This window comes from Notolepis coatsorum (assembly GCF_963971535.1).
Source record: "Notolepis coatsorum genome assembly, chromosome: 8".
NCBI lineage: Eukaryota > Metazoa > Chordata > Actinopteri > Aulopiformes > Paralepididae > Notolepis > Notolepis coatsorum.
This window is the reverse complement of record NC_140172.1, coordinates 87,248,942-87,275,383: the sequence shown is the minus strand read 5'-3', so window position 1 is coordinate 87,275,383 and position 26,442 is coordinate 87,248,942. Positions and strand designations below refer to the sequence as shown.

Below are 26,442 nucleotides of genomic sequence, written 5' to 3'. Positions count from 1 at the left end.
AGGATATAGCAGCCAGCTTCCTTCTCATCCCCCTCTCTGCCACTCCCGCCACGGAGCTAGCCTTCCTCACCGGCTTGTTCAGTTTGTTGGTGTTGTGGAAGAAAATAGCCGGAGCCAAGGATGTACCTCAGTCAAAATATAGACTTAGTTAACCAGTGTTGGGCAAGTTACTTTTAAAAAGTAACTAGTTACAGTTACTAGTTACTTCTTCCAAAAAGTAACTAAATTACTTACTCAGTTACAAATTATAAAAGTAACTAGTTACTTCAGAAAGTAACTATTGCGTTACTTTCAATATAATTTTTTTTACATAAACAACATACACAAATCTAAACTATTTTAATGTTGCTGTGGGACAAAGTGAGACTAGCCTCCAATCAAATGCCATGTATGTAGATATTATAATTACTATGTTTATATAGTAGATCATACAAATACAATAGATGTTTTGGAACTTTTGATATGTATTGCCCCTCAACAGGCCACAACTGGGCAACATTAAATTATGCTTGTTAAGCACTATACCAAAAATAAATAACAAATATATACTGATTGATTGAACATTTTAATTAACAGATTGCAGAATGGGTACAGCAGTACGGCTCAATACACACAATTGTTAAGGGGATGCAGATCAGAGAAAGACTTTCGTCTTGTTTACATCAGGGTCCCCCATTTTCAATTCATGACATTTATGACATACACAACATACAGATATAAGAATCTAATCGAATCATTCTAAACCAGGGGTCTCAAACTCAATTTACCTGGGGGCCGCTGGAGGTAGAGTCTGGGTGAGGCTGGGCCGCATCAAATATTCCACAAAAAAGGGTTTAAAGTATTCCAAAAAAAAGTACAACTGATCCAATCTTCTCACAAACAAACTCACTAAAACCTCACAAACACCAGCAACTGAGCATTCTCAGTGGTGTCAGTGGACTCATCCACAGCTATGGAAATGCATGTGCATTTTTTTAACAATAATTCTGCTTGCAGCTTGATATGATTTCATTCCATTTATTTTTGTGGTTCTTAGCACTGAATTCTGAGGAAAGGCTGCATCAAAATAACTGTTTTGTTTCATAGTGGCTTCAAATTGCCACTCTTCACAAGAGCTACCGTTTCTTGGTGCTGGGAGGATGCACGCATATTCTTTAGTCCATGCACCATTGAATTGCAGCGATTTTCACTGTCGACTTTTCTTTTACTTTCTTTGAACATGCCACATTTTTCTACTAACTGCCTGCTGGCGAAACTAGGCTACTAGCTACATTTATCTCACGGGGATACAACTGGGAATGAGGTTACTAGCTACAGTACCTGCAGATTAGACAACCTGTCGATGCGCTGTCAACTCGCTCTGACTCGGCCCTGCTGAAAGACAACATGCATTCCGTGAAGACCCGCCCTACTCTGCTCTGATTCGCAGACTGTGGGTGGGGGGGATACACGCTGACGGGACGCTGAATGTGATTGGACCAGAGTAGACAGACAGAGACAGTGGAGCAGTGCTTGCAGAGATGAGTGGAGAATTTGCGCACTAAACAAGGAAGAACATATTGCCCCTCAGCGCAGATATGTCTGATGAAAGAAACAGGTTCATTCATAGTAACGCGCCGCATTTATTTGCAGTAACGGCAACGGCGTTATTGAGATTGGAAGAGTAATCCGTTAGATTACTCGTTACTGAAAAAACGAATGCCGTTAGTAACGTCATTACTTATAGCGCCGTTATTCCCATCACTGTAGTTAACACAGATTTATTTAACTCAAACAGAGTATCGGAATACAATTAAATCAAGTTACACTGGATGACTCAAGTTTCAAGTTTCTTTAATAGTTGTCATACAGAAGTACAGAATACTTTCATACAAAATGCTTCTTACTGTATGACTCTATGAAGATACTGGCCTCGTATCCCCAGAGAGCTCCAGAATCATGTGTAACGTAGACCTTTATACCAGGTTAAGAAACATAACTGTACATTAGTATAATTATTGTATATAGTACTTTACCTTCATTCTTAAGCTTAGCATTGTATTTTATTTTATTCTTATTCATTTTTATCATGTCTATTTTCTATTTTTATTATTCTATTTTATTATTTGTATTTTTGCACAATCTGGGATGGTAAATGGCTGCATTTTTATATTATCCAAAGCACTTTACACTTTGCTCCTCACATTTCTAGAACGACTGCAGTAGAGTAGAGGAGTAGAGGAGAGGAGAAGAAAGGAGAGAGGAGGACAAGAGAGGAGAGAGGAGGAGAGAGAAAGGAAGAGGAGGAGAATAGAGGAGAGGAGAGGAGGAGAGAGAAAGGAAGAGGAGCAAAATAGAGGAGAGAGGAAGAGGAGGAGAATAGAGAAGAGAGGAGGAGAGAGGAAGGAAGAGGAGGAGAGAGGAGGGGAGAGGAAGGAAGATGAGGAGAATAGAGGAGAGAGGAAAGAAGAGGAGGAGAATAGAGGAGAGAGGAGGAGAGAGAAAGGAAGAGGAGGAGAATAGAGGAGGAGAGAGAAAGGAAGAGGAGGATAATAGAGGAGAGAGAAAGGAAGAGGAGGAGAATAGAGGAGAGAGGAGGAGAGGGAAAGGAAGAGGAGGATAATAGAGGAGAGAGCAGGAGGAGGCTGTGGCTCCAGAACACATTATGTTTTAATAAGATCACAGACATCTCTCATATTAAAGGCACAGCAACCTTCTTTTTACTATTTATAACCTTCTCCTTGTCCAACGCACCCTTTAATAAATTAAACAAGGTCAGGGCTTGTGTGTGAGACACTACTTGGCCCCACACACGTGCACGCACACATACACACACACACACACACACACACACACACACACACACACACACACACACACACACACAGAGAGAACAGAAAGTGTCAGTCTTACAGCAGCAGACAGTAGTCTCTCTCCTCATCAGATTGGTTTCACTCAGCTCCACCATGAAAATAAAAGTGATATCGATTAAGAATTCGACTGTGGGCTTACAAGACAATGCGTACAAGATTGTGTGTGTGTGTGTGTGTGTGTGTGTGTGTGTGTGTGTGTGTGTGTGTGTGTGTGTGTGTGTGTGTGTGTGTGTGTGTGTGTGTGTGTGTGTGTGTGTGTGTGTGTGTGTGTGTGTGTGTGTGTGTGTGTGTGTGTGTGTGTGTGTGTGTGTGTGTGTGTGTGTGTGTGTGTGTGTGTGTTTGTCCACACCAGAGAGGGGAGCAGCTGTTTTGATATTTTGTTGTTTATGTTCTGAGGGGCCCTCTGATTGGTTAAATGATCTCAGAGGGCCTTGATTAAATAGTTACACTACTAATTTGGCAGTCATACTGTGATTTTTACTGAGATATATCTCAGACAGACACACACACACACATACATGTATACACATACAGAAATATGTGCATACACATACATCTGTATAACTTCCAGTACACTCACACACCGTTGAAGGATGTATGTGTCGGAGGTCTCTGTTCCAGTGTCTGTTGATGGATAACGTCTCATTTCTCTGGTCTCATGAAAACGTCATGAAAGGCCATGAAAACGTTATTCTTCCACCTAAGAAACATAGCAAAAGTAAGACCTTTCGTAAATAAAAAGGATGCAGAGAAACTTATTCATGCTTTTGTATCAAGTCGGCTTGACTATTGTAATGCACTGTTCACTGGTCTTCCCAAAGCAACCATTGGGAAGCTTCAGCTTATCCAAAACTCTGCAGCTCGATTACTAACTCATACAAGGAGAAGAGAACATATCACTCCAGTCCTGGCCACTCTGCACTGGCTTCCAATAACTCATAGAATTGATTTTAAGGTCCTTTTCCTAACATATAAAGCTCTTAATGAGCAAGGCCCAAAATACATAGCAAATTCCCTAGTTAGTTATCTGCCCTCAAGAACGCTACGGTCATCCACTACAGGTTTACTAGACACGCCCAGAAACCAAAAAAGGATAGGAAGTATGGCATTTGCCAACTATGCCCCAAGACTATGGAACACACTACCAACACACATCAGAAACGCCAGCTCTATACACATTTTTAAAGGAAAATTAAAAACGTACCTATACAGTCTAGCTTACAAATAGTTATGGCTTGGAAAAACCTGATGGATCCATGAGGCTAGGATAAGCCTTGTGGACCCAACTTTTTAGATGAAGGAACGGGTACATAGGAGACACGCCTCCAGTTTTTCAAAAGTTTTTGACACGCCTCAGCTTCTGAGCTGAACGGTCGTGTTTTTGCGGACCTCCCAAACTTTCAAACTTTTTAGATGAAGGAACGGGTACATAGGAGACACGCCTCCAGTTTTTCAAAAGTTTTTGACACGCCTCAGCTTCTGAGCTGAACGGTCGTGTTTTTGCGGACCTCCCAAACTTTCAAACTTTAGACTGTTTTCTTTATACATTTTTCTTTTTCTTTCTTTCTACCACAATACACGGCCACTGATGGATCCATGGGACTTGGTAAAGCACTATGGACCCAACTATGACCACTGATAAAAACGTAACTACACTAGCGTTATAAGAGCTAAACATTGCTACCTACCATACAAGTGCATTGGTTTAGTGCACTTCCGGTTGCCACTGAGCGGAAATGTTTGTGCGGACCTGTTCTCCCAAACTGGTAAGCAAATGACTGTTTTTACGTTATTTTCATTTTTACGTTACTATTATTATTATTATTATTATTTTTTTTTTTTTTAAACATTGATCTTAACTGATCACTGTGACTTTATTGCTTTTATCGTTATATATGCCTATAATTGTGTACAGCACTTTGAGCTACATGACATGTATGAAAGGTGCTTTATAAATACTTACTTACTTACTTACTTACTCATAGATTAATATGAATAATACAGACCATTCCATGATCCATCTCTCTTTCTCACTCTCTCGCTCTCTTCCTTTCTCTCACTCTCTTTCTCTTGCTCTCTCTCACTCACACTCTTTCTCTCTTTATCTCTTGTTCCTTCCCTCTCTCTATTTATCTCTATCTCTTGCTTTTAACATGCCTTTATTAAAGGTAATCAGCAAGATCTTTGTTTAATTTTTTTTTATCTCTTGGTTTTAATCTTCTAAAACATCATTTGAACTACTGACTCAGTCTTCTATTTATTCCAAACAAGCCAAGAACAGCAAACTTAAAAACATTAATGAAACGAGTATAAGCCAAAGAGACCCTCTTAGTACTGTGCTTTGTTTGTCAGTGTGACGTCAACAAGACATCCTTAACCTATTTAGCCCGAGCGGTCCGGTAACAGTACAAGATTGATATCACGCCATAAATCCATCAATACAGAACGTATTGATTAATGTTGCGTTTCTTTTTCAAATGTAGCCAATAGTAAAAACCCTAACCCTGTCAAAACAGCAGTCAAAGTGTATATTTTCAGCAATACGTTTGTTTACCAATGATTTTAAGTGTTATTAGTGAAATATGAGTTTATAGAAATCTCAGTGCATCGAGTCGGAAAAAGGCGCATATTGACGCGAGGACTTGGTGCAACCTAACTTGAGTGTAATCTTTTGAGAGAAGAGACCCAGGGCTTTCGATGGGCTTTCAAATTAATTAAAAAAAAACGACACTTCCCAGCTCACGCCAGCCACTATCAATCATCTGACTTCTAGCGTGAAGCATTTTTTTCTCTCATTATTTTTGTGATCATATCTCACGGGTGGAACAAACCTGAACGTTATTGCCATAACATAGAATGCAGTTAGTTTCTCTACCTTTCTGTGAACGTCTAGCAAAAAAACGTGTTGCAATCCGATGAAAAATTACGGATTAATTTACATTATAATAAAGTAACTGTACTTACAGTAGATTTCATTCACAGTTGTTGCTGCCCTGTTAGGGGCACCTGGTAGTACTAAATCCAGATTGAACTCTGCCATTGGAAAAGGGAGATTTGGCCCGATCCATAGATGTGTGACTTTGCCATAATAAAGGCCTGATATTCTATATTCTATAATCATATTTCAAATAGCATGTGTCCGGATGGCGGAATTCAGTACTGTATCTACAAAACCTCCTGTAAATCATCTGCCCTTTATTAATTTGCTTAGATTGTATTTTTAGGCGAATCTTCTGAAAATATGACTAGGGTTTCTCCCGATCATTCAATACATTGTTGGAAAGTTCCGTTTTCTACCTTTCAATCATCACCTCACTCAATCTATTACATGCTTTGAGTCTCAAGTTACATAGAACATAAATAGCCTGTCTCAGACTGATTCACATGGTCCCAATTTATTTGTTCTTGTTGAGGAAAATCAGCATATCGACATGGTTGGGTGTCAGACGGGAGCGCATGCAGCCTGGTCACAAGCAGTCCAAAAACACTGGCTCGGATGGTACCAATGTCGCGGGTATACAGAGGCACTGGCGTGCCAGCTTTGCCAGCCTGGGGAATCTCCCCGCATTGACTTCCCACCAGTCAGTTGTATTTGTATCCAGGGATGAGAGGGGGAATGGTTTCTTTTAACTGTTGCTCATGGTGGTCTGCCATATGCCGACCCAGCAAACTTCTAGTTAGAGACACCGCAGTGGTGACTCGCCAGTCCTCGTGATGTAAACCTCTAGTTAGCGACACCGCAGTGGTGACTCACCAGTCCTCGTGATGTAGTGGCAAGTGACGGTAACATAGCTTTCAGTCGTCAGGGCAGTCCAGCTGTCTGTCGTCAATGCCTTGCGACCTAGCTCTGTCTGTCTGACAGCCGAATCTTCGGAGCACAGTGGAGTAGAAAACTAATTTCAATAATATATGCCTTATTCTATGCGCACTGCCAGCCAGCCTTTATGCGATGGAGAGATACACTTTACATTTTGACGGAGAGATACACTTTACATTTTGACGGAGAGAAGATAATCTCCCGATTCAGTTACAATTGAACATAAACGGTTTCAAAGATATTTAATGTTTCTCTGCATAATTGTCACACCTCCAACAAAGTACTGTCCATGTCTGTTGTCTCTTCTTCTGAATGGATTTGGTGCCAGTTGTAATTTTTGCCCGTCTCTGTCATCGAAACTTGAGACGAAAGTACTCCCCTCCGACAAAACTGTAATTTTTTTCACACAGCGTAGGAAATAATACAGCCGGACTATCTAACAATAACTAACATATTTACAAGTTGTATTACGTTTTGTAAATAAGGAGATAGATAGAGAAGATTTCAAAGCACTCACAATTGCCAATATCTCAATTTCTACCTATTTCTGAATTACGCAACATTTAGCCATTTTCTGAGGAATCGTAAGCTCCGTAACAAGGCAGGTTAGATTTTGTGCCGAGTCACATTTCAACGTATCCTTCTTCTCAGACAGTAAATTCAGCAGCTACTCCATACCTGGCTAACATTATGCACACTGTCCTGACAACAAGACGTCCTCCAGTTGAGAAATATAAAAGATAAAAGATTTATGTTTACTGTTTTTATTTTCCATGTGATGATTTATTTACAGTGTTCCACTCTGTCCTGGTTTGCTCTGGACTCCTCCTCTGCCCTGGTCCCTCTTTCATTCTCCTTTCCCTTCATTTTACAGCATGTGTGTGTGTTAGTCATGGCCGTAGCCAGCTATGAGGTCACTGAGGTCTGGACCTCGGTAACTATTTGTAACTATACAACTCTGGACTCATTTAAAAAAAAATGCTCAAAACCCACCTCTTCAACCTGGCCTTCAACCCCTAACTTTCTCACTTTATATGTATGTGTTGTGTCTGTCCACTATGTTTGTTGACTTGTTATCTCCCCCCCCCCCCCCCCCCCCTTATGTAAAGCGACCTTGGGTCCTCTGAAAGGCGCTATATAAAACGAAGTATTATTATTATTATTATTATTATTATTATTATAAAAAAAAAAAAAAATTATTATATATATATATATATATATTTTTTTTTTATAGAAATATAACAATATAAATGTACAGTCGGGAGTTGAAAATGTCCGGTAATGTCTGATGTTTGGCAAAGGTACTCCCCCCTGCATCGCTACAGCACTATACTTGGTCGCTTCTGCCCAGGCAGGGGACATGCAGGTGGCTTTTCTTTGAACTAACGTTACTTGTTCAAACCATGCGCACGCTTGTGACAGAACAGCCGTGCCGTGGGCTGGACTGGTAATCTGGAAATTTTCCCAGTGGGCCGACATGCCTTTGGGCCGTTATAATTGATTTATAAAAAATAAAATAAAAACCGGCCCAATACTAGCCTGGGACAGCGGCCCATTTGGTACTGACTGACACTGGGCTGGCCCAATAATCACATCTCTTACTAAGCCCCCCCCCCCCCCCACGCTGGCCCGCCGCCCAATCACATCTCTTAATAAACACCCCCCTCCTCTCTCACCTGTTTCTCGTGTGAGAAGAACAGATGCGGCTTAGAGCGACAGTAGTGCAGCAGCAGCAACAGCCTCAGGTAGCCAGCCAGGCAGAGACAGGCAGCTGTGAGGGACAGACGGGGCCGAGGAGGGACAGTAGTGCAGCAGCAGTAACAGCAGCAACAGCCTCAGGTAGCCAGCCAGGCAGAGACACAGGCAACTGTGAGGGACAGGGCCGAGGGACAGTAGTGCAGCAGGAGGACTGGAGCCTGAGGTAGTTGTGTGTGCCATCACTGTAAGTTTCAAGTTTCACGTTTCTTTATTAGTTGTCATACAGAAGTACAGAATACTTTTATATAAAATGCTTCTTTCTGTTTTGCTCCAGAGATTGTGCTAGATAAAAATAGATAAGTATAAAATAAGTATAATACAGTAAGTATAAAATAGAAGTCAAGTACGTAGACAAAAGTGTTCAATATATACATACAATATACAATGCAGAGTAGAAAAGTAACTGAGTTACAATACAATATACTATATACTATACAGTACAATGCAGAAATGGGATGAGGTACAATTTAGGTACAATTTACAGTAAGGTGTAATGAGGTATGAGTTGTAGTGCAAATTCTTTACCAATAAATATAAAGTGTGTTAGGTGTATAAAGTGGGTAAAGTGGGTTCTGCAGTGAGTTGTTTGTTTAAAGTGATTGTGTGCGTGTGGATGTGTGTGCTGTGAGTGTATTTGATGGTTGTTACAGATGAAGCTTTTAGTTTTCATGGGCGCTTTGCCGCGACGCGCGCACGGTGATATCACGTCGTTGGAATTAATTAGGAACCCAGGCTGCTGTTCTGTTTTATGCCGCCAGGAGGCGCAAAGTCGACCGGCGGCGGTCTATTGACTTCCTCATTCATCACTGTGCCTTTGTGTCGATAACAGACGAGCCACTGTCAACGTTGGGACGGCGCGAGACTGAGAGAGACTTTATTGTGAAGCTAGCGAACATTGCATTCCTTAATCATTTCAGTAACGTTATGTTTTCAAAGAATTATGGACATGTCAACAACAGGGTGGATCTGGAATGCAACTGAAACTACGATGGCTTTGTTATAGACGACGAACGAGGTAACGTAACGTTTACTCCAGGGACAACGGTGGAAATAATGAATGAATGAATGAAATAACTTTATTTAACAGATTGCACGGAATGTTTGTGTCATTATACTTATTTCAGTATGGCTGCCTATAGTTAGTCTAGCAACTATTATGAATTGAAAATGGGGGGACCCTGATGTAAACAAGACGAAAGTCTTTCTCTGGTCTGCATCCCCTTAACAATTGTGTGTATTGAGCTGTAACAGTCATGCTGGAAGAAAGAGAACTACACAAACATTCAGTGCAATTTAGAAAATATAGAGTATATAATATACGTTTAATTAAAATATGTCTACTATAAACATTTACACATTGAATAATCAATTAATAAACAAACAGTTCAATGATACTATTTATCTTTACAGGAGCATGTGGACCATTCCACGACCCTGTAGTTGGTGGCAACATGTGAGTGACAACTGGAGCAACAGAGACTGGCAACTCAACTTCAGAATGAAAAGAGTGTCCTTCCTGCACCTGTGTGACATCCTGCGACCCAGTTTGACACGCGAGAATACCAACTACCGACGCCCTGTCCCTGTTGAGCTACGGGTGGCTATATGTCTGTGGCGGTTGGCAACCAATCTGGAGTATAGATCCATCTCTCACCTGTTTGGTGTAGGCATGTCCACTGCCTGTCTCATTACCCAAGAGGTTGTGACAGCCATAAACCAGGTAATGCGACGGCAATACATCAAGACACCATCTGAGGCGGAGCTAAGGGTGATCGCCCAGGGCTACAGACATAAATGGGGGTTCCCCCAGGTTGCAGGGGCAATAGACAGATCCCACATTGGCATCCTGGCACCAGCTGATGACCCTGCAGATTACTACAACAGGAAAGGTTTCTACTCGGTCCTGCTGCAGGGTGTAGTGGACCACAAATTAAAATTCTGGGACATCAATGTTGGCTGGCCAGGTAAAGTCCATGATGCCAGAGTTTTGGCCAACTCCTCGCTGTATCATCGAGGCCAGAATGGCACGTTGTTTCAGGGCAAAAAGCATTTAATATAAAAGTATTCTGTATTAAAGAAAATGTTTATTTGCTATTGATAGAGCTCTCATTCTCTCCAGTACATGTTAATAGGTAGGAGAGGTCAACCCTCTCACGTCAAGAAGTCGTATCAATAGTCTCTATTTTTAAAGGTGCTATAGATACAAATCTTTATCTAGACTAATCATTAAAAAAAACTATAATAATAATAACAGATCCACAGAGTTTTTAGAAAGGTGTGGAAAAGTATTGCCCCCCCCCCCCCCCCCATACCATACTGTCAGTTGAACTGATCAGTTCCATGACAAATATTCATGAGGGAAACTGAAGCCATTCATTCTCATGTATGTTCTGCTATTTACACTGTTGTGGGTTGTTTTGTTACTATATGTACCACTTCCGGTTTTTCTGTTTGATATCTCAATGTTTTGTAATAAAAAAAATGATTCTGATTTAACAAGAGATAACAATTATTTGCATCTTTATTGTAACAAATGTAACAACAGTCAGCAATAGATGTAAAATGATTTACAGTAATAAGAAAAAACGGTTGTAAATGCTGGCATCGAGAAACAGTGCAACAATTTTATAAATTGTGATTAGTAAAATATACATTTGCTGTAGGTTTGTATTTGAGAAAGAAAAAAAAACACTTCACCCGAGGTAGTGTATATGTGTGCTATTACCTATTCAAATACTGCGGCATGGTCATGCTGGACCTACAAAAGGCCTTCGACACTGTCAATCACACCATTCTGATTGACAAGCTAAAAGCGATTGGTTTTGATAGTTTATCAGTGAGCTGGATACAATCCTACCTGGAGGGGAGGGAACAGATGGTGGAAGTAAACGGTACCCTATCCCCCCCCCCTCACAGTGAGCTGTGGTGTTCCACAAGGAAGCATACTAGGACCGCTACTATTCCTAATTTATGCAAATGACATGTCGTCAGCTTGTGACTGCAACTTGTTCCTGTTTGCGGACGACTCAGCCCTGCTGGTCTCTGACAAGAACAAGTTACAGGTTGAAAAAGCCCTCAGCTCAATATTATCACAAGGAAAGATGAAATTACCTACCTGGGTTCCATCCTAGAGGCTAATCTTTCCTGTGACAAAATGACATCCAATGTAATAAAAAAAGTCAACCAACGAACGCAATTCTTGTACCGGATCTCCTCTCTGGTAAACAAGAATACCCTGAAGACTCTAGCAGGAGCACTCATTCAAGGGTACTACGACTATGCTTGCACCTCATGGTATCAAAGCACCTCAAAGGCACTAAAAAACAAATTACAAACATCTCAAAACAAGCTAGTCAGACTACTGCTTGACCGAACTCCTAGAACCCACCTCACCCCTGCCCACTTTGACAACCTAGGATGGCTTAGAGTAGACGACAGAGTACAGCAACTTGCAATGGGCCTGGTCTACAAGATACACTACGCGACCAAGGTACCCATGTACATGTCAAAATACTTCCCAAAGGTCAGTGAATACCACGATCACAACACCAGAGGGAGCTCCACAAATCATGTAAAACCCAGATTCGGCTCAAACAAGGGACTAAACACGTTTCGCAATTATGCCACATCAATGTGGAACGCCCTACCTAAAGCTGTAAAGGAATGTGAATCACTACCCACTTTCAAAAACACTCTCAAAAAACACCTACGTGAGACTGCAATTCGAAACTGGCCCCTACAAATGTCCTAACCTAGTTGTACAGTAAATGACCAAGTAAGGCTTTGTCAGTATTCCAATGTACAGTGTAAAATGTGTGTGTGTCCCCTACCCAACCCCCCCCCCCCACCTCCAATGTACAGCCCTCACCCAACCCACCCAACCCCACCCCACCCACCCAACCTCCTCCAATGTACAGTTTCTACGCCAAATGTATATACACTCTTTTTCTGGACACTTTTGTATCACAAACAGTACTGTATTTGCAAATCTGATATGTCATAAATGTATAGATGTAGCAGTACTGTCTATCTGTATGTCATGTATGTCATATATGTTATGATGAATTGAAAATGGGGGACCCTGATGTAAACAAGACGAAAGTCTTTCTCTGGTCTGCATCCCCTTAACAATTGTATGTATTGAGCTGTACTGTACTGTACCCATTCTGCAATCTGTTAATAAACTTTTCAATCAATCAATCAATTCAGTAAACAATGTAAACATAGTGCAAAATTATATATAAAAAAATATATATACTGTATGAGGTCTGTAAACAGTTTTTTAATTATGAACAAGACAGAAGAGGTAGCTTAACAGGTATGTTTTGTACACTTCACTATAGGTAGTGTGTACATGTGTGCAATTAACCCGAGGTAGTGTATATGTGTGCAATTACATATTCAGTAAAAAACTATGCCAAATTATATATAAAAAAAATATATATACTGTAAGGTCTGTAAACAGTTTTACAGAAGAGGTAGCAACAGGTAAGTTTTGTACACTTCACTATAGGTAGTGTACATGTGTGCAATTACTGTACCTAATCTAATTCATTTATTTCACGGACGACCGAAGAAGTTGTGCGTTGCGGAGCCATGGGTGCTGGTGGGTTGTGGGGGTAGTTGATGGGTGCCTGTGGGTTGTGGGGGGAGCCATGGGTGCCTGTGGGTTGTGGGGGTAGTTGATGGTTGCCTGTTGGTTGTGGGGGGGAGCCATGGGTGCCTGTGGGTTGTGGGGGTAGTTGATGGTTGCCTGTTGGTTGTGGGGGGGAGCCATGGGTGCCTGTGGGTTGTGGGGGTCAGACATGGGCCAGGCACGTGGGGGCATCATTTGAGCTGTGGGGATCCACTGTGGTGCCGGCGGGGTCTGAGATTGAGGCAATATGGCTCTTGCAAAAGTCCCCATCATCTGCAGGAAGAGTTGGGTGGTGGCCTGCTGCTGCTCCTGCATGGACCTACTTGTGCTGTATAATGACAATACATTTTAATCTAATCTAATCTTTAGACAAGGTTTAATAAGGTGCAAGGTTCAAAGTAATCTATTATTAGTATCAATTTATTTGTCTAAAGATGATCCATGATCCTTTTTGATGACTGCTATGGTAGAGTGTGAACTCTCAAATGGCAACGATAAATACTAGGTGGTGGACAATTAGCATTTCAATGGTGTGGGGGTTGCAGCCATCGCATTCCAATGTAAGTGTCCTTGAGCAAGACGCTTAACCCCCAATTGCTCCTGCAAGACTGGGTCTCGGGCTGCCTGTCCTGTTCTCCTCCTCCTTCTCCTTCAGCTGAGCCTGTAGCAGTGAAGGGCTTGGGGTAATATGTGGACTGTATGAAGGCATCTGAAATTCTCTCTCTTTAGTATCTTGCCAAATTCTGATGCAGTCAGCCTGCCCTCTCGCTCCTTGTGCCACAGTGGACATGCAGCCTGTCCCGTCATTTGCAGTTGTAGTTGTCTTGCTTCCTCAAGATCAAAGCTCTGGATGTGCTGTGGTGTTGGTATGCCTATGTCTGGAGAGAGGGGCATGGGGATGGTCTTGGTACAGTGAGAGGATACAGGCAGGGATGTTGTTGGGTTGGTCTGTGGTCGCTGCAACAGTGGGAGCTGCAGCGAAAGAAAATAGAAATAGATTAGAAATAATTTGTCTCATTTCTTTCTCTCCCCCTCATCCCTCTCCCCTTATCCATCACCCCTCTCTCCTCCCCTCTTACTCCTCTCTCTTCTCTAAGAAGGGCAGGGTGTAATACAATTTAACTATTGAGCACAGAATTAACATGAGTTTATAAAAACCCTTTACATGTGAACAGCTTTTACTGTAGATAGAAATGGATGATCCCATGTTGTAGAGCATGCTCTTGGCATCCTATATGGTATATTGGATGTTGGAATTTGATGCAGGCAACTTGGTGAGCCAAGGGAGCCTTGGCATCTACAGTGAAACTTGAGTGAAACTTCTTATGCAAGTTTATCCTCAAATGTAAGTAGCTGTGTTTTAACTGTGTGGTAAACCTGGGTTTATCAACGTTAGTTAGTAAGCAGTGCAATCTTTCAGCAGTCAGTCTGGAATTAATGTATGCATTCAAAAGTGCTGAATAAATGTTTTATGGGCCCATAATAGTGATTATTAATATTATTTAAAGGGGAACTATCTTATAAATGGCCTTTTTCAGTGTTTAGCATTGTTTCCTAGCTATGTGGACTTATATTAAAGGGGAACTATCTTATAAATGGCCTTTTTGAGTGTTTAGCATTGTTTCCTAGCTATGTGAACTTATATTAATATGATCTATGTCTCAAAATTATCATATTGGCGCATTCTTCCAATTCTCCTCTCACAATATTCACCCTCACTGAACTGAGTCATTTGAAAATGTGCGCGATTTGTGATGTCAGAAAGACACCGCTGTATGATAATGTTCAGGCGAACCAGAACCATTACCATTGTGGTTGGAGCCCAGGCTCAAAACGGCTTAAGATCTTGAGGTAGAAAAATGCTGTTTTTGAGGACTTGATTAGAAATACAAAACAATTAATTAAAAAAAAAAAAAATTACAGAGGTGTTCCATAAACTCACAGGAATTGTGTAAAAGTGCCCAAATAGTGAAAGAAATAGTAAAAATAGTTCCCCTTTAAGTTAAGTTTTGCCATAATCATGTCTTTTGCCATAATCGGGTAGCTGGGGAAAAAAAATACATTATATATTATATTATATTATATTATATTATATTATATATTATATTATATTAATCATTTTCGGCCTTTCGGCATTCGGTTTTCGGCCAACTGTTTCCTATTTTCGGTATCAGTTTTGGCCAAGAATTTCCCTTCAGTGCGTCGGAAACCCATTGGGGGGTGCGTCAGCCAGGTCGGGAGGTGACAGGGGGTGCACGGCCAAAAAAGTTTGGGAACCGCTGCTATAGATCATCACTTAATATGGTACCAGGAAAATCAGGAGGTAGTATGGAAAAAAAATTCAAGGCAAGCGTGGGAACCCTGTCTGGGGTCAAACACCATCTCCCCAGTCTTCTTAACATTTAAAACCAGACAGTTATTGTCGCACCAGTTTACAAACCTCTGGATTTCCAAATAATAGTCAGCTAGGTCACTGTCATTCTTAATTAGAGCTAAAATGGCAGTGTCATCAGAAAATGTTATGAAGCGGTTGTTAGGAAAGATGCTTCTGCACTCGTTTGTATATAAGGTAAAAAGCACAGGTGAACTTACTTTACCCTGGGGCCATCACAGGGGCTGGAGGTGGAGGTGGATGGAGCAGGGCGCGGGCCTGGTGGAGCAGGGCGCGGGCCTGTACCAAGGCTACATGGGGAAATTAAAGAAAAGAAAAAAAGGGGGAAAAGGCAATAGATTTCAATACTTGAAATGGAAACAAACCATGGAAAGACATAAGATTTTGGTTATGCTGGTTATGAGCTCTTGCAAAGCAGCGGGAGTAGGGAAGTGGTTATGAAGACAGCAGACACTACAGTGAAGACAAACAAGCACCAATACACAGTGTGGTTATGACAGCTACAGCTCAGATGGAGAACGCCGCCCCGCTGCAGCTGTGGTGGCGGCAGCTGCCTCCTTGCGGTCACGGAGACGAACGTAGCGGACAACGTCCTCCATCATTTTTGTCTTCGCCGGCGTCTTTCGTACGTAGGCGACATAGCTAAGCAAATGTGAAGATGCATGCTTTGAGTGCTTGGCATTCCAATAACACACAACTAACCACACAACATTATATTAATCGATTGAATTTAATTTGTATACGTTCAAACATACCGGACAGTATTGGGGTCCTTTGACTGGTACAGGTCCTGCAGGGTCTCACTCTTGTACTGGCCGAAGCCAACAAGGGCCAGGAGAGACCTCTCTTTGGCCGACTCGAATGCCCGGATATAGTGGACCAACTCCATAAAGTCCACATAGGCATTAGGGCGGCACTCGAGTAGCGAGTTAAGGCATCCTAAAGACAGATACAATGAGACAGTTCAGTTATTAGACAGTTCAGTTATAGAAGTTTTCTATTTGTACCTACCCCTAGCAGACTGTACAGCATGTATTGTGTTCAATTACACTTGCTTGACTTGCTCACAATAGAAACACACAGTAATACAGTAGATGCTTTGTTTTATCCTATCCTTAAGGGAATTCGTTTTTAGATTATAAAATCATTTATAAAATTATTATAATGACAATCGTTTGCATTAAACAAATGGATGGGTGCACTAGATTCAGCAAGAAGCTATCATGTCCTAACGTTATAGCTATTTAATCACAATAGTGTCGCAAGTGTTTTTGTGGCTCCAGTCCACGAACGTTGACAGAATTTGCAAAACACCTTATCGCCGGAGGCATAAAAGTCATTTGGATACTGCTCTGCTCTGAATTGAGGGCTTATTGGGGAATTTCTTAGCTTCTTGACGATGTTAACACCGAAGCAGCGAGACGCTTGGAGACTGCTGTGTTGTGTGTAACCCGCTCTAGCTTCCGCCTCCCCGGTCGCGTGTGCACCAAACGTTCCACCCAAAAACGGAATTTCAGTCCAGATTAGGCCAAATTCTGCAATATTCCACGTTTTGCAGTTGATTCCATTTTTATTGGTTAATTCCGCGATTCCGTGAACGCGGATTTCATATGGCTCTAACGTCTCAGTCCAGCTGCCCAGCCCCTGTACACTTGCCCACTAGCCTGACTGTCCTGAAAACCAGACACTGTCCGCAGACTCTTTACATCTTTACTACTGTAGGCTCCATCACCTACAGTACAGTACAGCTCAATACATACAATTGTTAAGGGGATGCAGACCAGAGAAAGACTTTCGTCTTGTTTACATCAGGGTCCCCCATTTTCAATTCATCATAACATATATGACATACATGACATACAGATAGACAGTAGGCCTACTGCTACATCTATACATTTAATTATGACATACCAGATTTGAAAATACAGTACTGTTTATGATACAAAGAGTCCAGAAATGGGCAACAACACAGACCGCTATACCGTCATTCATAGTGTAACACCCAACAAGAATGTGAAACAACTTATTAGTGTTGGGTTAGAGTTGTTTGATTTCCACTAACGTAATGTTAGATTGCTATCTGAGAAAGTTACGTAACGTTAGACTACTGTATGTGAGCTGGCTGGCTACACCATTTGCGGCATTTGCCATGTATAATCTGTAGGCAAAACGGACTGCATATAAACGGCTGATGACTCATAACTTCCTATCATGTTTGAATAATGCTGTAAAGTTAAGTAAAAATGCATTTCAATAGTAATGTATATGAATTAAGAGCTTACCGATTGAGAGCTAAATCCACTGCCGACAGACGAGACGCGATATTTACTTCCTAGTCCACGGCACTCTCTCTCTGCCTCTCTCTCACTTTGCCGAGGGCGGAGCTCGTCCAGCACGTTGTCACCAGCTGTATGAGAGCGCCCCCGCTGGTCATTGTTAACATTAACCACGCAAAACGGCGTCAAAACGGCCGGCAAACAGCTGTTCCATGACTAATTCTGGCTGGATCTGTACATAGTGTTATTGTCATTTAGCATCCTGATGGCCTGAGGATAGAAGCTTCTTCTGAGTCTCTCTGTGCTTGCCATGAGACTCCGGTATCGCTTGCCTGACCGCAGCATTTCAAAGAGGCAGTTGTTTGGGTGGCTGGAGTCTTTGATTATTCTCTTAGCCTTACCCATACACCGCTTGTTGTAAATGTCTTGGAGAGTGGGAAGCCCACCTCCAATTGTGCGTTCGGCTGAACGGGCCACTCTCTGTAGTCTGCTACGGTCTTGTGCGGTGCTATTCCCAAACCAGGAGGTGATATTGCCAGTCAGGATGCTCTCTATTGTGCATGAGTAGAAGTTCTTAAGGATCTTCTGACTGATTTGGAACTGCCTAAGGAAGTAGAGGCATTGCCGTGCCTTCTTCACAACACTGTCAATGTGTGTGGTCCATGTCAAGTCCTCGGATATGTGGACTCCGAGGTATTTAAAACTGTTCACTCCCTCAACCGGTGCCCCGTCAATGCTGAGGGGGCTGTAGTCCCTGACCCCCGAAGTCCACAATCATCTCTTTTGTTTTGCTGACGTTCAGGGAGAGGCAGTTCTCCTGACACCACTGCGACAGATTCTTTACCTCTTCCAGGTAGGCCCTCTCATCGTTGGCAGAGATCAGGCCCACCACTACTGTGTCATCAGCAAATTTGTTGATTGTGTTGTTGTTCCACTGTGCCACACAGTCGTGTGTGTGTACAGCAAGTAGAGGAGGGGACTCAGAACACAGCCCTGGGGGGCCCCTATGTTGAGCGTGATGGATGATGAGGTGCAGTTGCCTGCTCTCACCACCTGGGGTCTATCCGTCAGGAAGTCCAAGACCCACTGGCAGAGGTCATAGTTCAAGCTCAGGTCCCTGAGCTTGGCTATGAGTTTGGAGGGGACTATGGTATTGAATGCTGAGCTGTAGTCGATGAACAGCATTCTCACATAGTTTCCCTGACTCTTGTCCAGGTGTGATGCTGCTGTGTGCAGCACATGGGCTATGGCGTCCTCCGTGGACCTGTTGGGGCGATATGCAAATTGCAGGGGGTCCAGGTTGATGGGGAGGGAGGAACAGATGTAGCCCTTCACTAGCTTCTCAAAGCACTTCATGGCTATGGAGGTGAGAGCTACAGGGCGGTAGTCGTTGAGGCAAGCGGGCGTAGATTTTTTGGGTACAGGGATAATGGTGGACTTCTTCAGACAGGTGGGGATGAAAGCCTGTTCTAAGGACAGGTTAAATATGTCGGTGAATACCGGGGCCAGTTGGTCGGCACAGACTTTTGGGACGCAGCCGGGGATGCCGTCCGGTCCTGCTGCCTTCCTGATATTCACTTTCTTAAAGGTTCTCCTCACCTCATGTTCTGTTAACCTGAACACTGAGTCTCCATCGGGAGTGCCCCCCCCCCCCCTCCATTGCAGTGGTTTGTAGGCTGGTGTTGTTATTCACAGCCTCAAACCTCGCATAGAAGGTATTGAGATCATTTGCTATGGAGATGTCGCTGTTCAGCTTGAGGGAGGTGCCTTTGTAATCTGTCATCATTCTGAGGCCCTGCCACATACCTCTGGAGTCAGCCGCGACCCAAAAATAACGGGGTCAGAGAGCCGCGACCCTCACTATTATAGGAGGTAAAAAAAAGTTTAAAAAAAAAATAAAAAAAATTTATAAATGGATATGTATGGTTGAAACATGCACACGTTCAAACGCACACACACTAATAAGCATTGTAGGCTTTTAACCAGGGCCGGACTGGGGAAATCATTCAGGCCAGGAAATATAGTGCAAAATATAGCCCCAGTCGGGCCACTTTTTAAGCAGGGGGTCCCCCACCAGGACATTTCTTGTTACAAAGACTTCATTTCCTGCATTCTGGTGCAGGCATTCTTTTATTTGTACCCTTTAAATGCCAGTGTTTGTGATGACATCACAAATTATTGTTAAAAAACAGGCTGTATGATTAGCAACAACACTGATTTTGATGGATTTTCAGTTTTTTTGTAATGTCAGATTGAAAATAATACAATCTTTTATTCAACTTCAGCCCTGATCATAACACCACATATTAATTTTATAATTCTAACCCTTTAAATGCCAGTGTGTGTGATGGCATATATTTGCAATATATCAAATGCAAAGTAGATTTTTCTGGGGGGGATTATTACAGGCTAACATGTGTCAATGATTAGCAACAACAGTTTTTTGTAAGGGTCCCGCCTCCACCAATCACATGCGGCTCCTTTTGTGTGTGTGTGTGAGAGCAAGAGAGAGAGAGAGAGAGAGAGAGATAGTTCTCCAACTTGTGTGAGTTGCAGTGATCTCCTGGTTGTACCCTGAAGATGCTCTTCTAGCTTGTTTTTCTGTGTGACACTACCCCCTCTGATCATTAATATAGACCAAGCTGAAATACTAGTCACCATGTCTACAGCAAAGTTCTTATGCATCTCAGTGCTGCATACTGTCTGGTTGATTTTCAGTGCCTGGCATTGGTCAGTGTTACCGCCTGACAGAAAGATTCACACATTTGATTGAAGTCAGTCTCTGCTCCAAGAATGAAAGATACAACAGCGATAACATGGAGAAGCCTCTGATATCTCATTTCATGTAGAAAGAACACTGTCTTCTTCTTCTTGTTTACGTTTTCTTATCTGTTTATTTATTGATGTGTGTTCACTCTGTGACATGTTGTACACGTATAGCTCAAGATTTCAGTTACTGTACGTTACACATGTCTGATTTCAAGAGAAAGGGTAAGGGAGCGGCTACACAGATCCATCACAAAACAGAAACAACTGCTTCATCTGGACCTAGCTAACGTAATTGTTGCCTTTGCTGAAACAACCGTTTCATCTGGACCTAGCTAACGTAATTGTTGTGTTTGCTGAAACAAACGTTTCATCTGAAGCTAGCTAACGTAATTGTTGCGTTTACTGAAACAACCATTAACATCTGGAGCTAGCTAACGTAATTGTGCATTTGTAAAAACAACAGCTTCATCTGGACCTAGCTAACGTTTGCATTTGCAGAAACGACAGCTTTACTAACAAAAGACTGATGAATCTGTGATCCAAAAAGGTTCATACTCAAAACGGACACAAATCTGGCAGAGATGGAAACATCTCTCCAACAAACGGAGACACTACTTATTGAGAAACGATTAAAAACATGTGTCGACTGACGAGATTAAGGTTGCCGCTCCCTAAATTGTTGAAAATCATCAAATGGATGTCTGGTTGATCTGAGGTCTGTTTTGTCTCAGATGTTCACTGAGCAGGTTTGCTGTGATGATGATAAACATACAAGTTACCAGTGTGAGTCTGGGAGCCATGGTTATGGATTATGCATTCTGACTAATTTGATAACTATTTCTAAGAAAACGTTTGAAAAAATATATATATTTGTGTTTTTGGTGAAAAGAACACTTGTAAATATGTGTTTTGACACAGTGTTGCAAATGGCTTTTTATAATAGTTAGACCAAACCTGATTTTTTATTTTCATTTTAAGTCTGGACCCATAACCACATTCCACCATCCTGAGATGGTTCCATTACTAGTTCTAGATAGTTCTATTACTTTTAGTTGTCAGTTAAAATTGAGCTTTAAGGAGCCTCCTCCCCTCTCTGACACATTCACAACGTTTGCTGGCTAATCTAACATCTGACGTATTCAATGCGTGCTACAGAGCTCCAACATTAAGGCCTCTCAGCCTAAAAAGAATAGTTTAAAACGACTTGCCGCTCTGTTATTACACATAATGCACATTTCTGTCTGACTGCAAACAGTAGGTTTTAGATTGAACCCTGTAATGATGACAGCCTGACTACAAGCCGTTCTCCTTCCTTTCTGTGTAGATAGGACATCAAACGTCGTTAAAAACGTATAAAAAAACGCCAGGAATACACTAGTCTAACCATAGCCTAAGTTCAGTGGCCTGGCTGCCCAAAAAAAGAAATATATATATCTTTAATTTATTTTAATTTTTTCATCTGGCGACCCTGTATGAACTGAGTAGTTAGTATCAAATGAAATAAGATGGAACTGCTCCATGCATTAATTGAATAAACAACTATTTGCTCATTACCAGTATGGTATTGTTTAAATTGTACAGCTTTTTGCACATCTTTGTCAGGGAATTCCAACAATTCTGGACCTGAATGTACCAGTTAATTGTAATTATCTATCTCTCCTTATGTCTAGTCAAGCCAGGTTGTAGAGGAGAGAGACAGGGATGAACAGGCTATAGACTACTTTGCCCATCCTGAGCCTGCTATGATGCAGGTGTTTTTACATCACCACCCAAAACAAGATTCAGCCAAGAGCGAGTGAGTACACTGGTCCACTTGTCTATGGCACCTACTACCCAGCTTTGTAGTGGTTTGGGGGAATAGTACAGTAGGTACGCATATTTAAGGCCACCGCAAGGATGGTGCACTGGTGGGAGGTGTCTGACTGATTATGGTGGTCCGGGCCGTGCGTGTGTGCGTGCGTGTGTGTGTGTGTGTGTGTGCGTGCGTGTGTACTGCCTCTCTCTTTCTCTCTCTACATTTCATTGTTCTCTATGAGAGGTGTCGATTTCTGCTCTGACTACATGGTGTGAACCAGAGAGAGAGAAAGAGAGAGAGACAGAGACAGAGAGAGAGGACAGAATGACTATCAGAGAGGACAGGAAGTCAGAATGACTATCAGAGAGGACAGGGATGAGCAGGAAATAATCGCCCTCTGTCTCCTATTTATTCCTGAATGTCTCTCCATTTCGCTTTTCTGACCCAGTCTCTCTTCTCTTTCTCTCCATCCAGATCCGAACGCACTGGGACAGCACGGTACCGACCACGCCTTGATCGGAGGAGTGGTGGCTGTTGTCGTCTTTGTCACTTTGTGTTTAATTATCGTTCTGGGAAGATACCTGGCCAGGCATAAAGGTACCTCTACTTTAAACCTCAATGTCCTTCATCTACTATAAAACCTCAATGTCCTACATCTACTATAAAACCTCAATGTCCTACATCTACTATAAAACCTCAATGTCCTACATCTACTATAAAACCTCAATGTCCTTCATCCACTATAAAACCTCAATGTCTTACATCTACTATAAAACCTCAATGTCCTTCATCCACTATAAAACCTCAATGTCTTACATCTACTATAAAACCTCAATGTCTTACATCTACTATAAAACCTCAATGTCCTTCATCTACTATAAAACCTCAATGTCCTTCATCTACTATAAAACCTCAACGTCTTAAATATACTATAAAACCTCAATGTCTTAAATATACTATAAAACCTCAATGTCCTACATCTACTATTAAAAGGTTCTTGTCTCTCGTCCCACAATAAATGTAAGTGATGTCATCTCATTAAAGGTTAAAGACAATTAGTCAGTTTCTCTCTCCTAGTCGCAAACACTGACAGCCCTTTGCCGTGGTAACACAGAGAAATGGAGAAAATGTGTTTTAGATGTATGTTTTTGAATCTCAGAATAATCAGATCTCAAAATGCTACCAGTTGTCCATCTGAAAGGGATGATGCTCAATCTCCTACCATTCCTATTAAACCTCAATTTCCTTCAAGAATAAGTGAAAGAAAACAAAGAGGGTTGACTCTAGTTTCTTTGCTGCATATCATGTTCAAAGAGACACGTTTATAAGGCAGAACAATTAATTCCTGTTATCTGGTGAAACCTCATATCTCCAAATGAGATGATTTCCATGTTCTCTACGTTGTGAGAAAGTTTCCTGGACTTAAGGACCAGGTAACCTGTTCAAAACCCCACACATATAAATAAACATCTTAAAAATGATATTTTTCTTAAATCCTTAAATCCTGGGGCGACAGTGGTCAGGAGGTAGATTGGTCATCTGATAATCTGAAGGTTCCCGGTTTGATTCCCACTCCTCCCGGGCAGTGTGTCAAAGTGTCCTTGAGCAAAACACTTAACCCCTAATGGCTCCTGTTGAGCAGGTTGGCTCCTTGCATGGTTGCCTCCATCGTCATTCGTCGGTGTGTGAATGTGTGAGTGAATGGGAATGTGAGGCATTAGTTGTAAAGCACTTTGGATAAAAGCTGTTATATAAACACTGTCATAGTGTTTTCCCAGTTGTTGGTAGTTTCTTTTTGTCTCTGATACAGGTGTCTGTTCTGTTTCCATAGGAACCTACTTGACAAACGAGGCCAAAGGAGCGGATGACGCCCCGGACGCAGACACGGCCATCATCAACGCAGAGGGAAACCATGCACATGCAGAGGAGAAGAAAGAATACTTCATTTAGACTGCAGAGGGCGCTGTTCCCCCTTTTGTTCTTTCTATCTATCTTTCTTTCTTTCTATATCTCCTTCTCTCACTCGCCACCTCCCCGCTGCACCCATTGTGTCAGAGGAGAAACCCTCTGGCAGAGGGAGAGAGAGAGAGAGAGAGTGAGAGAGAGTGAGGGAGAGAGAGAGAGAGAAGTGTGCTCTTTGTTTTAATTAACACTCGTGTTTTTATTCAGGCTCTTTTCATCTTTTCATTCCTTATTTTTAGCATGTGTTTCTCTGTTCCTGATGGTTTCCACCGTCAGGCTTCTCTCCTCACTGCTGAAGATGTCACCTTTTCTCTTTTTTTTCTCCCTATCCTACAACGTGAATACATATCTGGAAATTTGTATGTACACTGCAAAAGAATAATTTTAAAATCTTCTTCTTAGCGTGTATTTTTACTTCTTAGCGAGTCTTAAAATCATATTTCTTTTAAGAAAATGTGGGAATCTGGCCAAATGATGACGGAACCAGTTCTAATCCACCATGTGAGTGACAATTTAGACTCATTTGACTTGGAGCACGCTTGTTTGACTTGGAGCAAGCTTGTTTGACTTGGATCAAGCTGGTTTGACTTGGAACAAGCTTGATTGACTTGGAATAAGCATGTTTGACTTGGAGCAAACTTGTTTGACTTGGAACAAGCTTGTTTGACTTGGAGAAAGCTCATTTGACTTGGAGAAAGCTCATTTGACTTGAAAAAAGCTTGTTTGACCTGAAGACTCGATACAAGATTAAATCATTAGATGTTTTTTACAGTGTACCCAACATGATAGCTTATTTATCTTGTCTCATTCCTCTTCTGTTCCCTCTATAAACACACATACAGTATATACACCTTTGTCCACTCCCTCTCTCCCACACACACACACACACACACACACACACACACACACACACACACACACACACACACACATACACACACACACACACACACATGTACACGGTGCCTAAACACACAGACGCCGAGTGGACTTGTGTCACTGCCTTCATACCGTCTGTCAGTAGCAACATGTAAATGCTGAACTTGAACTGTTAGCTTGACCATCGTTTAGCTTCAGCTCTCAGCTCTCTGATTATGCATCTCGTCTTTCCTTTCCATTACTATTACTATTACTATTTGGAATGAGGATAGGTGCTTTTTACGCCTTACATGTATGTCTATCACACTGAACACAGTACGTATAGTTTAGACCCCCTGCCATCCTCCCAATAGATTTGTAATGGAAAACATTGCCCTTTGTATAATCAGAAGGTTTTGTGTAACACTGTATCAATATTTGTCAAATATGTGTATAATATGTCATCTTCTTTCACGATTAGTTTGTAGGGTGAGGCAGGTAGTGTTTAGCAAGGAGAACCAACTGACTCGTAGAAGCTAAGATCAAAACACACCAAAAATTTAACAAAAGAGATGCTGGAACGAAAGTGCTCCATCAAACCAACACAATCAAATATATAAAAACATTTGTTAAGATCTGCTGTATATGTACATTTGCCTGTATATTCCTGCCTCGGTTTAGCTGTAAAATAATTCAATAAAACACTTTCACAGGGTTCTCTCCACAAAGTACACTAGTTAAGAATCAATACCACTCGCTCTGAAGAAGACTGGCAATGATCTCTCTTGATTTGTACAGGCTAAATCATACTCCAGTACGGTAACTCATCACAGTTTATCTCTTGATTTGATATAATTTCAGTTGAGGTTTGTGGCCATGACAACAAAGGGATTAGTTAAAACAAGACTTGGAGCAGAAAATATATTTATGTGAGCGTGCTTTGGTCACAGCTCTGTACTACCGACCTCCCGCATGAAAACAACAAAGACAGCAAAGACAAAACATTGAAGCACAAACGGACAATTCCACAAGTGACAGTGTTCAACTACAACTGAGATCACCATGGGAAATGGCTCAGAAAACAACTTGACTTTCCTTTATTCATCACTGATAATACAGTATGTATCTTTTTGTGAAAATAGAAATGCTTACTTATGCTTTTATATACATTTTATTTTGCTTTCATTGTTCTGTTGGTTCTACGCTCCCCTCTTGATGCAGCTGTATATTGTGTCTGCTAATTGTTATGAATAGTGAACATTGCTGTTAGGTTTTTGGATCCCCTTATACCCTCAAATTTGTATATTAGCCACATTATCTATTGACA

The 26,442-nt window shown here is 41.7% G+C and overlaps 1 protein-coding gene across 1 annotated transcript in view; it reads left to right on the top strand.

Annotated features, from left to right (window-relative positions):
• The window catches only part of LOC311233144 (cell adhesion molecule 2-like), a 937,635-nt gene extending 912,897 nt beyond the window's left edge, over window positions 1–24,738 (top strand). Inside the window, exons 9-10 of the mRNA XM_084320035.1 lie at window positions 22,770–22,892; window positions 24,127–24,738. Of these exons, the coding sequence (XP_084176161.1) occupies window positions 22,770–22,892; window positions 24,127–24,245 (242 nt within the window). The 3' untranslated portion in view covers window positions 24,246–24,738. The remainder of the gene's footprint in view (window positions 1–22,769; window positions 22,893–24,126) is intronic.
• Window positions 24,739–26,442: the final 1,704 nt, after the last annotated feature.